This window comes from Bufo gargarizans, chromosome 6 (genome assembly GCF_014858855.1).
Source record: "Bufo gargarizans isolate SCDJY-AF-19 chromosome 6, ASM1485885v1, whole genome shotgun sequence".
Taxonomy (NCBI): domain Eukaryota; kingdom Metazoa; phylum Chordata; class Amphibia; order Anura; family Bufonidae; genus Bufo; species Bufo gargarizans.
In genome coordinates this window covers 288,169,425-288,183,478 of record NC_058085.1, presented here as the reverse complement: position 1 = coordinate 288,183,478, position 14,054 = coordinate 288,169,425, and the positions used below count along the sequence as shown (strand labels likewise).

The window sequence follows — 14,054 nt, the reverse complement described above, 5'->3', positions numbered from 1 at the left end:
TCTTTGCTTACTGGCTTCCAGCACATAACCGATGCTGCAATGGGAGCCATGATTCCAGTAGTATGACATGTGACTGACCAGTGAGGCTGGCTGCAGCGTTTATGTGCTGGGGGTATGTAAACAACTGGTGGACTGCTGGATTGTAAGGATAGAGGTAATATCTCTCTCTATTTATATATATATATATATATATATATATATATATATATATATATATATATATATATATATATATATATATATATATATATTTTAATATTATGTGTGTGTGTTATATTTAAATTTTCAGGCACTACAGACTGCTGTTTTTGGGACATCTCTACGGTATCAGTGTGCAGCAGATCTGGAATTTCATTTTTTTTTTTAAGCACACTTTGTTAAGGATCACTTCAGACCGAGTTTGCGACTTGATAAAAAGTATAGACAAGGAAGAAATTGTCAAGATACTTCTTGTAATTCTGAAAACTAATGCTAACCATAAAAGTTAGTTCATTATACGCGCACTACTTATTACCGGAGATCATGTCTGCCAGCCCCCAATACAAATTTTATCAGCAGGGGGATCCGACAGCAATCTCATGTGCACTGGGTCGTAATAGTTAGCTCATGTGTATTGTCTGTCTGCAGTCCGGAGTGAAGGTACAAATCTTATCCCTCTTCACTCCTGGATGTTAAATGCTCACTGAAAGCTGTTGCTTTGATGACATTTCTATCAATTAAAGGGCATCTGTCAGCAGCTTTGTATCTATGAACCTCTGACCTGTTACTGTACATTTGGCAGCTGAAGGCGTCTGTGCTGGTCCCATGTTCATATGTGCTTGCATTTCTGAATAAAATGAAGTTTTAATATATTCAAATTAGCATCTAGGAGCAACGGGGGCGTTGCCATTACACCTAGAGGCTCCGCTCTCTCCATAACTGCCGTGCCCTCTGCACTTTGGCAGGGACAGGTGTGATCATGTTTACACTGCCTGGTCCAGTGGAGAGGGCGCAGCAGTTGTAGAGAGAGCTGAGCCTCTAGGAGTAATGGCAATGCTCCCGCAATGCGGGCACGAATGAACATGGGACCAACTCAGATGCCTTCAGCTGCCAAGTGCACATGTAACAGGTCAGCCAGTGTCATAGGTACAGATCTGCTGACAGATGCTCTTTAAAAAAAAATATAAAAAAATCTTACCCTAACGCCTCAAAGGATCGGGGTGAGCATGTAAAGCAAATGATGTCATCCTGCCCAAATAGAATAATCGCACTTCTCTCTTTCATGCAACGTACATAAAAAAAATAAAAAAAATGAAACATGTGGAAGACAGAACAGGGATGGGACAAAAAGCACTAAATAAAATTGACGCATACACAGTAATGTCTTCAAAATGTTTAATAAAGCCTTCATTTCTAAAGTGAATCCTATGAATTTTGGGATGATTCACAGTAATTGGAGACCTGCCTGTTCAAAACAAATATAAATGGATTTGCAGCAAGATGTGCAATGCAATAAGTGTATATGAAGACACACACAGAGTAAGGCCCTGGTTTCAATGTACACCCCAGCCTACATGCATGAGAATACACTGAGACATTTGATTTAGCTTGATGCATGTTCCATATGCAGAATCCCAAAATTAAAAATTAAATGAGATATATATATAAAATGCTAGTCTGAGAAAGGTCCAGTGTTTCAGCAAAAGCACTTGGTATTTATATATGTACAAGTGGAATTACATACAGACCCGCAGAATGTTTGGTGTGGTACAATGGACAGCAGTGTCAGATGAAGGAAGGCGATCTGATGGGCGTTTGGCCTTTTCCTGGTTCTGTCCTTCATCTGTTGTAGGGTACACACTTCTAAATCTCAGGCTGCTCGGCTGAGGCTGGAGGGTCAGGACCTTCATATCGTTGATGAAAGTTAGTTCTTTTCCTTATCTTCTCGGGTGCTTTTCTCCACAAAATAATCTCCTGTTTTCAGCAAAATGAGAGACAAAGATTGAAGATTTCAGATTGGAAGTCTATCAACGATCATTTACTTGTAATTAGTTGAATTGTAATAATACAATGCCCTACGTGGAGACACTTTTATCCTTTCTCCAGAGGCGGCTCTACTGTCAACGCTCCCAGGTTCCACTTCCAAGACCAGAAAGAGGACTGAATTTTTACGGCTCATGCAGTGATGCCCTTCATGTCTATTAGATCACCGCTATTCTGGCCACAACCAGTGTCACCATGTAGACGTACACTTACTCTCCTTTATTTTGGTCACCCGCCAGATTATGCCACAGAAATGGAAATCTCCTGTTCCCCTCAGGTATATTGGGTGGAGGCCCTCAACAGGATTAGGAGGATGGAGGAACTCAGGGCTGGAACTCATCTTCTTTCTGCATTTCCACCAGTGGATATCTTACATTCCCGCTCTTCCCCTTACCTTTGTGGAGTCTTTGGTTTTCATATATTACACATAGTATCTATATGATATGCACATCATTTTTGTACCTATGTGGTTTTCTAATAAACATTTTGACTATAAAAAAAAAAAAAAAAAAAAAAAAAAAAGGAAGTCGCCCTCACCCACTCTTGATCTGACTTCGATTTCAGAAAAAGTGGTACGAGTGCTTCATAAATATGGCAATCATACTGAACACCTTATTGTTCAATATATTTGCAGCAGACAACTGACAAATACATAGATAAATCCCCTGCCTGCAGCCACCTTCAGGACTAGGACCACTAGACATATAGGACTTCATGTGACCATTTGCATGTGCAACTACATGTACTTAGGGCTCTTTCACACTTGCGTTCTTTTCCGGCATAGAGTTCCGTCGTCGGGGCTCTATGCCGGAAGAATCCTGATCAGGATTATCCCAATGCATTCTGAATGGAGAGAAATCCGTTCAGGATGCATCAGGATGTCTTCAGTTCAGGACCGGAACGTTTTTTGGCCGGAGAAAAGACGGATCAGTCTTCAAATGCTTTCAGTTCACTTGCGGTGTTACGGATCCGGCGGGCACTTCCAGCAAATGGAGTACACGACGGATCCGGACAACGCAAGTGTGAAAGAGCCCTTAGACGGTGGTTACTTAGAGAGTAAGCTAGGTGGTTGCCTGAATTTTTCACTCCAGTTGTGGATCTGAAAAAAAACCACCTTCCTTAAGTCCTATCACAAAGTTTTCGAGCAATAGGATGTATTAAATATGAAAGATGCACCCCAATATGAAACAATGTTAAAACTGAAAACAGACTTGGGGTGCTGTCACATATAGAATTGCATGCAGAAGATCCATCTCATCTACACACACTGAATCCGCACATAACGACACGTGGTGTGGATATCTCCTGCAGATCCATGCAGGGTAAAATCTGAGGACAACTCTGATTTGCTGCAGAATCCATGATGGATTTTCAGGACTAAGGGTCCATTCACACGTCCGTAGTGCATTGCAGATCCGTAATACACCTGGCCGGCACCCCCATAGAAATGCCTATTCTTGGCCGCAATTGCGGACAAGAATAGGACATGCTCTATTTTTTTCCGGAGCCGCGGACCGGAAGATCGGCGGCGCGCTCCGGAAATGTGGAGGAGGACAGCACACTGTGTGCTGTCCACATCCATTCCGTCCCTATAGAGAATAAAAGGGGCCGCACAATTGCAGAAGGGATGCGGACGTGTGAATGGAGCCTAAAATATGTCCCCTGTGGACGTACCCTTCATGTACAAACATTCAAATTCCTTTTGATGCTAACAGTTAATACATATCAGTGCATCGGAGAACGTGCAGGAGATTTCAGAGAATGCCAGAAGCTACCTGTTGTTTGAAATATCTTCTGTCTTCCTCATCGACAAGGACCAAGTTCAAGAAATACCTCACAGAAAACTTCTTATTGACATCTCTCATTGTGGGTGTGGGGTCGTAGCCAGCAACGAACAGCCGAATGGGAATGGACTCTCCTACAAAGCACAAAACACTTAGTTGACAGACCAAGGTGCCGGTTCAGATGTTAAAATCTCCCACTTCCTACGAAATGTAATGTCTCATCTAAACGTGAAAAGCACAAAATATCTGCAATTCCCCTGACCGATAGTAATGATAAACTGCAATATGGGCAGTAAGGTATAAACCAACACGAAGAAGACATGAATTGTGTAAAGTGTCCCTACAACTTGACAACCCTTAGGATACCAGAGGTTTTTTTTCTAGAGATGAGCGAATTTCATATTTTGAAATTCGTTCACGCTTAGTTTGGTGGCAAAAGCAGAATTGCAGGAGGCGTGGCCTAGCGCGGTATGTGAGCAGACGCTGCCATTCACTCTCCCGGACGAAACTCCTGAAAAATCCTAAAGCATCCGCCTTTATACAAAAGGCATATGAACTCAGAACAAGGTTACCGCTTACCGGAGGTCAGGTAGACCAGGCAATACTAGTATGACGCGCCAGAACAAGGAGAAAGAAGGGAAGGAGATCGGGCCGGCAGTGCGGGCGAGACAAGATGGCGCGGGAGTGAGAGCAGCGGAGGTGGCGGTGCGGCTGGAGCAATTCGCCAGCGTGAATCACTCAGATGCCCCAAAAGGTACCTGATGACATACAGAGGGGAGACACCAGACAGGGGGTCTAGTCCCCCCTTAAAACATGCGCAAACAGCGCAGAGAATGTGGGGAGCCTGGGGGCCGATAGTGAAGCCACAACAAGCATGGCGGCTGCTAGTGGAGAAAGTAAGACTGAACCTGTACAAGAGATAAACGAGCCTACCATTATGGATGTCTTTAATGCGGTCACCAATCGCAGTAAATAGCTTGTTTCCCTCAATACTCAAATGGGGAGCCTACAAGAAAATATGTCCTTCATCAGACATGATTTAAGGAAGGTCTCTGAGAGAATTAAAGACGTAGAAGATCGGGTCAGCTGTTTGGAAGATCAAGTATTTCCTATCAGAAAAGATCTAGGAAAAGTTGCCCATGAGGTTTCCTATCTGCTCAGCAAGGCGGATGATTTAGAAAACAGGCTTCGCATTAATAACCTGCCCCTTGTGGGAATACCAGAGAAAACAGAAGAAAATAATGCCGCAGTCTTTTTTGAGCAGTGGTTGACCGCAAAATTTGGCAAAGATTCCTTGTCCAACATGTTCGCCATTGAAAAAGCTCATAGAGTGCCCTTCCGATCACCACCACCAGGGGCCCCTCCGAGACCAGTCCTGATTAAAGGGGTTCACCTTTTTTTTTTTTAAACTGATGATCTATCCTCTGGATAGATAAGAATCTGATCAGCGGGGGTCCGACACGCGAGACCCCTGCCGATCAGCTGTTTAAGAAGGCAGCAGCCCTGGTAGTAGCGCCGCGGCCTTCTCACTGTTTACCGCAGGCCCAGTGACCTCACGACTAGTAACACTGGCCTGGCGCGGCTAAGCTCCATTCAAGTGAACCTAGCTTAGCCCCGTCCAGGCCATTGATGCAGCGCTGCTGCCTTCTCAAACAGCTGATCGGCAGGGGTCCCGGGTGTCAGACCCCCGCCGATCAGATGCTGATTTATCTAGAGGATAGATCATTAGTTTAAAAAAACTGCAGAACCCCTTTAAGCTTCTGCATTTTAAAGATAGGGACACCATACTGCGTAAAGCAAGGAACCACGGGGATCTATTAATAGATGGCAGAAAACTATTAATCTTTCCAGATTTCTCAGCGGAAGTACAAAAGAAAAGAGCAAAGTATATGGAAGTGAAAAGGCGCCTGAGGGAACGTCAGCTACCATATTCGATGTCGTACCCGTCTAAACAGAGTCGTGGCAGAAGGAAAGATTCACACCTTTGACACGGCTAACGCTGTGGCGGATTGGCTGGAGTCTACAAATCCATCAGCGGATCCGGAGTCTTCGTCTGGGTGAACCCATGGCACAGAGAAGCTAAACAGGACTAACCCCAATGTTGGGGGCGAAGATACTTTGGTCGATAAATATATTAATCGGGACTCTGATGTTAGGGTGCAATTATTAAAAGTTTCTATAAGGGAAAACGCACTGTTATGTCATATAGTAATGCAATGTACTATGCAGAATAGGATGCATATATGCTCTCCAAGTAAGAAAAGTCCGGGAGGAGAGTGAAATGAAAGTAGTATAGCCGGAGGTTTATTTTTGTATCCTAGATATTATAAAAGATAACATTGCTCACAGTTGCTGGGTATCATAATTTTACAGCCCTAATCCCTGTGTTAAAAAAAGGGGAATTGTTTATGTAGGTGTATTTTTGTAAGTTCTGGGGAACCGCACCATGACCGTAATACTGTGACATCCGTCAGAAGGGAGTCAAAGCTGGCAAAAGATATGTGGATTGGGAGGCACGCTCAGAGGATGTTATCATTAGGATTTGATGATGAGGTTAACATAATAGCCTGGAATGTGAGGGGCCTCGGGGACACAGCCAAGGGATACGCTGTGTTTAACTCCTTAAGGCAATTCCAATTATATGTTTATCTGAAAACGCATTTAACAAGAGAATCTATAGCTACATAGATGGGGGGGGGGGGGGGGGGGGCAGTGTACTTGTGCATAAACAGATCCCATTTCAATGTCCTAATCCCCATGGTCGCTATGTATACATGCAATGTATGATATTTCAGTCAACGATTGTGATAGTGGCGATATATATTCCTCCCCCGTACACGGGAGAGATACTGAAACAGGTACTGGCGTTCGTGGCTCCGTCTCCGGGTGCTCCCGCAATTATAGTTGGAGATTTTAATATGGTGCTTGACCATAATATGGACAGGCACCGTGGGGATGCCAATTCAGAGGAGATGCTGCTGTCAAATATGGCAAAGGTATTCATGGAGTCAGCGTTTAATGATATTTGGAGAATCCGTAACCCTAACGTTAGACAATGTTCATACTACTCTAGCTCTCATAACACATTGTCCCGCATTGACTTAGCAATGGGTAATCAGCATATTGGTACGGAAAAATTTAATATATGCCCAAAAGTGTTTCTGACCATTAGCCTATCAGGGTCGAACTAAACCTGGATCCCAGACCTGAAGGGGGTGGAGGACTGTGAAGGTTAATTTCTTTTTGGCTGACTCTTTTACAGCATTCTGTGGGAATAAACAGAAATTACGGAATTCCTGACCTTTAACATTGGAACGGCATCTACGATGTCAGTCTGGGATGCCTTCAAAGCCTTTGTCAGGTGACTATTTATTAAACATATTCAAGGGCACAAGTCCAAAAGTAGGGAACTGATACAAGAGTTACAGTCTAGAGTCACTAACACTGAATGTAAATATGTAGAAAACCCCACAAAAGTGAATAGGTCCAAGTGGATTGAGGCGCAGAAGATCTATAAGGATCATCAGTTGGAGATAGCGGACCATAAAAGGCTTTTCTGGAAACAAACATTTTGAGGAGGGAGAAAGTGCAGGACACATGTTGGCCACTATCATTAAGGCTCAGCAGGGCTCTTCCTATATAGGATGCATCCAGGATGTGACGGGTGATTTGATAACTGAAAATAGAGAAATTCTTAGGGTATTTAGTGGATACTATAAAAAAAAAAAAAAAAAAAAAAAAAATTAAAAAATTATATATATATATATATATATATATATATATATATATATATATATATATATATATATATATATATATATATATATATATTCCACTAGGCTACAGTGTTGGGAGAGTGAGATTCAAAACTACCTCGCCTCAATTCAACTGTCAAGGCTGATGGAGGAACAGAAGGCGGGTCTTGAAGAACCCTATAAGTTTGGAGGAACTTAAGAAAGAGGTGAAGGGACTACCTAATGAGAAGGCACCTGGGTCAGATGGAATACCAGGGGAATTCTTAAAAAAGAATATTATATAAGGACTTCTTGCTACCACAGCTATTAGCAGTCTTTGAACAGGCAGAAACACAGGGTAGGCTACCTGAATCTATGGAAGAGGCAATAATAGGAGTGTTACCTAAACCTGGTAAAGACCCCACCCATCCGGAATCCTATAGGCCTATATCTCTGCTACAGACATTAAGCTCTTGGCCAAAGTACTGGCCAATAGGTTAGTGAAAGTAATCCTTAGTCTGATACACAGTGACCAAACTGGCTTTATGCCTGGTAAGTCTACCGCCATCAACATAAGACTATATCTTAACCTACAGATGTCTGCAAAGGGGGTGGGAGGTCATGCGATTCTTTCACTTGACGCTGCGAAAGCTTTCGACCTCGTTGAGGGGAAGTTTCTGTGGGAGGTGATGGCAGCCATGGGCTTCGTGGCTTCAAGATTCATGTCCTGGGTGAAATTGGTTGGCCGAGGGCTTGTTTACTCATAAATGGAATGATGTCTGGTACGTTTGTCTTAGGCCGAATGCACACGGCCGTTGTTCACGGCCGTGAGCGGTCCGTGGAACCGCGGCCTGGATTCCTGCTGAGTGCAGGAGCGCACGGCGTCATGGGTTGCTATGACGCAGTGCGCTCCCTGCTGCCGCAGTACAGTAATACACTGGTATAGATCATACCAGTGTATTACTGTACTGTGGCGGCAGCAAGGAGCGCACGGCGTCATAGCAACCCATGACGCCGTGCGCTCCTGCACTCAGCAGGAATCCAGGCCGCGGTTCCACGGACCGCTCACGGCCGCGAACAACGGCCGTGTGCATTCGGCCTTAGGGAGAGGCACACGTCAGGGTTGCCCCGTCAGCAATGCTCTTTGCATTGGCTATAGAACCCCTGGCCCAGATAATACGTAATGATCCTAGAGTGACCGGTCTAAAATACGGAAGCATAGAGGAGAAAATTGAACTATGCTGATGACATGCTGTTATTTCTGAACACAGTGGAACACTCTCTGCCTCATGTAATGAAGGTAATTGAAGATTTTGGCATCTACTCAGGTTTAACTAAAAACTGGGACAAATCAGTAATGCTTCCTCTGGACCCTGTGACAGTGTTATTTCAGGACAAAATAGCCCCTTTACAAATAGCTACCATTTAAGTATGTAGGGGTACAGGTGTCAACCAAACCACAAGAGTACGTCAAGCTGAACTTGACCCCTCTACTTGATAGGAGTACTAAAAAGGTACTCCTTTTTACCACTACCAATTATAGGGAGAACCAACTTAGTTAAAATGGTAATGATTCCACAATTTCTCTATGTCTTGCATAATAGTCTGGTGTGGATACCAATGTGTCATTTCTACAAAATTCAGGGTCTCTTTAGGTCCCTGATATGGAATAAAAAATCCCCAAGAATCAGTTTAGAAACCCTACAAAGAGATAAGGACAATGGGGGGTTGGCGATCCCTAACCCATGGCTATACTTCTTAGCGGCACAAGCTCAACAATGCAAAACGTGGGGAACGGTAGACAGCTCGAGTCCAGTAGGTGCACTAGTGTCTCACTTGATGGGAGGGAGGCCATCAGGTAGAGGTGGGACCACGAATCTTGCTGGATTCGAGGACTCGAATCCCGACGTAATTTACTGGATTCGAATACGACAAATCCACGTGACATCTCCATAGTCATCTGTATCGCCGTCCTCAGGACAGCGATACAGATGCCTGTGCTGCCGGCCTAGTGCCTGCAGCCTATCAGAGGCCGATGCAGGCGGCGCTATGACGTCATCGCGCCGCCCGAGCCGCACAGGCCGGAAGAGACCTGCATCGCATCGCTGACATGGAGGTAAGTATGTGTTTTTTTTTTTTTTGTTTTTTTAAATGTACAATACAATTTTACTGGCACATTGATGGGGGGGGGGGGGCACTCTTTACTGGCACATTGATGGGGGGGCACTCTTTACTGGCACATTGATGGGGGGGGGCACTCTTTACTGGCACATTGATGGGGGGGGCACTCTTTACTGGCACATTGATGGGGGGGGGCACTCTTTACTGGCACATTGATGGGGGGGGCACTCTTTACTGGCACATTGATGGGGGGGCACTCTTTACTGGCACATCGATGGGGGGCACTCTTTACTGGCACATCGATGGGGGGGCACTCATTACTGGCACATTGAGGGGGGGCACTCATTACTGGCACATTGAGGGGGGGCACTCATTACTGGCACATTGAGGGGGGGCACTCATTACTGGCACATTGAGGGGGGGCACTCATTACTGGCACATTGAGGGGGGGCACTCATTACTGGCACATTGAGGGGGGGGCACTCATTACTGGCACATGGGGGGGCACTATAGGGGCATCTACTGAGGCCACAAAGAAAGGGTATTTTATATGGGGGGGCTCTGTACAGTAGCATTTTATATTGGGACACATTATGGTGGGTATTATTGGGAAGGGGTATTTTATACTGGCACATTATGGGGGCACTAGGAGGAAGGGAAGAGAGGAGCACTATGGGGGCATTTATTGGGGCACTATATAGGGGTATTTTATACTGGCACATTAGCTCAACTGGGGGCATTACAAGGGGGTATTTTTTTCACTGTCACATTATAAGGAGAATTATTTCTACTGGGGGGGCATTATGGTGGGCTTTATTACTCCCCATGGTATGAGCCCCCTAATAGCAGCACCAGCCTCTCGCTGCTCTGCTATCCCTCTGCCCCTTCTCCAAATCCTTATTATGAAATCTCTCATTAGGATAAAACACAACATCAGCTCCACCGAGCCCCCCCAGCCAAGTGTTAAAGTGGTGTCTGAGATCCCCAAGGGCCAAGCCAAATAATTGTAAGATTTCATGTGAAATATGTTATGTACAGGATTCGCGATTCGAAAGATTCGAGAACCTTATCCGATTTGAAAAAATTTGAATCGTCCTACCTCTACCATCAGGATACATAATGGAATTGGGCTCAGTTATACGTCCCCCAGACAATATCCTGAGTGTACAGCTATTTTGCAAAACTTGGCAGAAATTGAAAGATGTTACAAAAATCAAGGGATGCAGTGTCCTCACTCCTTTTAGTTCTGGTAAATTATGGTTACTCACTATAGGAGTGAGTGGCTTTGGTACATGGGAGGGTAGGGGAATTTATTGGATAGCACAACTATATGCGAACGGGACACTTAAAAGTTTTATGCAATTGAAGGAGCAGTTTAACCTCACTAATTCATACTTTTACCAGTACCTTCAACTACGACATGCCTTAGCATCGCAGGAGAAGATGTCTAGCCTCACCATACATGCGCCCATGATGGCAGAGCAGATTAGGAAGAGGGGGAGAGACTAGGGTGGTGATCTCCACCTTTTATAAGTTGTTACTGTCATTCTATCAGGAGTGCTTGCCACTAACAGTCAAGGAGAGGTGGTCCTGGGATGTGGGTCCCTTAACAGATTCACAATGGTTGGAGGTGCTATCCATGGGTCCCTTGTTATCTTTATGCGAGACACAAACACTCTCACAATTATATTTGTTACATGGGGTATATAGGACACCCACATTTCTATACAGAGTGGGTATACATGAAACATCAAATTGCCCTAAATGTAATATCCCTGAAGCACACACAATTCATATGTTCTGGGAGTGCGCTGCCCTGGGCTCTTTCTGGCGTGCAGTAATGGATATTATTTTTGAGGTATATAAAATCAGACTTCCTGCTGAACCGTTGCATGTATACTGGACCTACTACAGGATGATTCCACAGAAGGACCTACTATTGGTATAAGCAGACTATTATATCAAGCTACGAAACTAATAGCCAAATATTGGGTTAGTACCAATGTGACAACCAAAGAGGAATACATTGTGGGTATGAGGATAATAGGGCTAGAGAGGAGTGCATTATAAAAGAGGAACTATTAAAAAGTTTGATTCTATATGGGGACCATGGTTGTCGAAACCGGGGTTACCCTCCAGACGTCTTCTTTCCATTCAGTTGGGGAGAGACAATTCAAGATAATGATAAAGTTAGAGGTGATTGAGGGTGATCAATTAGTAAAATATACTTGCGCCAAGAAGTACAGCACTACAAATTGGGAAAGGAGAGAGATATAGTTTTAATGCGGAATGGTGCGGTTCAGGGTGGGACATGCAATTGTATATGTTTAGTCTTCGACTACTGTTGTACCCATTTTGGGTACATATATGTTCACACGTATGAATATGTGCCATTTTTGTTCATGTACAAAAATTTTAAAAATAAAATGCATCTTATTTATAAAGAAAATAAAATAAAGAGCAGAATTGCGTTATGAATTCCATCACCACAGACCATAACGCAATCCTATGACAGAATGCCTTTAGAGGCAGTTATTCATTCCGTCATAGAATTGCATTATGGTCTGTGGTGATGGAATCCATAACGCAATTCTGCTTTTACCACCAAACTAATCGTGAACGATTATGAAATTCGCTCATCTATAGTTTTTTCGTTTTCCTTTCCCATCTTCCTTGAGCCATAACATGCTCTTCGTTCTCTGGGTCAGTACGATTCCAACGATACCCCATATGTATATATTTTTTTATATATCTAAATAGTGTAAAAATAAATGTAAACTTTGAAAAAAATATTTATTTTTCCATCACCTTATTCTGACCCCCATAACTTTTTTTTATAGTTATGTCTCCTGAGCTGTATCGGGGCTTATTGTTTGCGAGACAATATGTACTTTTTATTGATACCATTTGTGTGTGTGAGACTTTATCACCATACCAGAGTGTGTGTGACTTTTTGATCACATTTTATTTATTTTTTTGGGTAAGAGAAGCAATAAAAAATAAATAAATAAAAAAGGCAAATTGGCCATTTTGACCCATTTTTCCGTTACGCCATTTACCGTATTGGAAAAATATTTTTAGATTTTAATAGTATAGGCATTTTTGGTCGCGGTAATACCAATTAGGTTTAGATTTTGTGTTATTTATGTATTTATTTTATTATACGGAAATTTAACATTTTTTCTATATTTAACATAAAAAAAAATTGTAATGATTTTAAGCTCATATATGAGCCTATAAAATCGTTTTTTTAATTTTGAACAATTATGTATTTTTAAAACGAGTTCATTACTGTCATTTGGTCATTTCTTACGGTGGTCTGCTGTCTGCTCGCCAAAATAAGAATTGCAGCATAAATGCTGTGGGTCTCTTCAGTGAGCCCCAGCGCATTCAAAGCAACTACAGACATCCCCTATGGCCGCGTAGGTTTTTGACACTTTAGATGCCGTGATCTCACTTGATCACGGCATCTAAAGCCTTTAATTACCACGATCGGCTTTATTGCCAGTCAAAGTTTAGCCACAATTCTCTGCTGTTTGAAACAGCAGACCTGCCGGCCATGATGCCCGCTGCACGTGTGAGCGGGCGCCATGTTTACACATCGCTCGTAGCGAAAGGGGCTACCTCATATCATACATTGATGGCATATCGCAAGAAGATGCCATCAGTGCCAGGTAGGTGTGGTTCCCACCTCTGGGACCTGTTCCCATTTCCAAAACGGGGCCATCGGGTTCGTACATTGTGTCCCTATTTTTACTGGAAGCATCCATTGCTATTTTGTTTCCAGCAAATTTAATAGAATCTGCAGCAGAGGCTTTGAATGGAGTCAGCTTCAGACAAACGAGTCAGCCTCATGACAAAAATCTCCAAAAAGTTAAGTCATGTGTCACCCCAAAAATAATGCTTACTAAGAGCATTTATGAAAGATTACCTTTTACTGGAGCCCCATCCATAATTTCATATTTTGCAACAGTCTCAGTTTCAGTTGTGGTACTGGGACCTAGAAAACAAACAAAAAAAAATATAAAATTACTACATATTTGTCCAGCTTTCCCCCTTACCATTAAAGGGGTATTCTGCTTGTGTGAAGTTATGCCCTATCCATAGTATAAAGATAACTATTAGATCATGGGGGTCGCAACGGTAAGACCCTCAACGATCACAAGAACCTCGTACCGCATGAAGCCCCCTGAAATGAACGGATCGGCTGGTCAGGTCGATCCAATTATTTCTATGGAAGGCCCGGAGATAGCCGATCTATTTATTTCTATGGGAGGTCTGAAGATAGCCAAGTTACAGATTCATTTGGGGTGTATCCACGGGGTCTAATGATCAGTGTGGGACCCAACAATAAGACCCCCTCCAATTTGTTATCCCTTATCCTTTGGACAGG

At 43.4% G+C, this 14,054-nt stretch overlaps 1 protein-coding gene across 1 annotated transcript in view; it reads right to left on the bottom strand.

The window, feature by feature from the left end:
• Window positions 1-1,360: 1,360 nt before the first annotated feature.
• VPS26A (VPS26, retromer complex component A) overlaps window positions 1,361-14,054 on the bottom strand; it is a 31,045-nt gene continuing 18,351 nt past the window's right edge. Inside the window, exons 7-9 of the mRNA XM_044299153.1 lie at window positions 13,593-13,661; window positions 3,798-3,940; window positions 1,361-1,953 (exon numbers count right to left, since the gene is read on the bottom strand). Coding sequence (XP_044155088.1) covers window positions 1,843-1,953; window positions 3,798-3,940; window positions 13,593-13,661 — 323 coding nt within the window. The 3' untranslated portion in view covers window positions 1,361-1,842. The remainder of the gene's footprint in view (window positions 1,954-3,797; window positions 3,941-13,592; window positions 13,662-14,054) is intronic.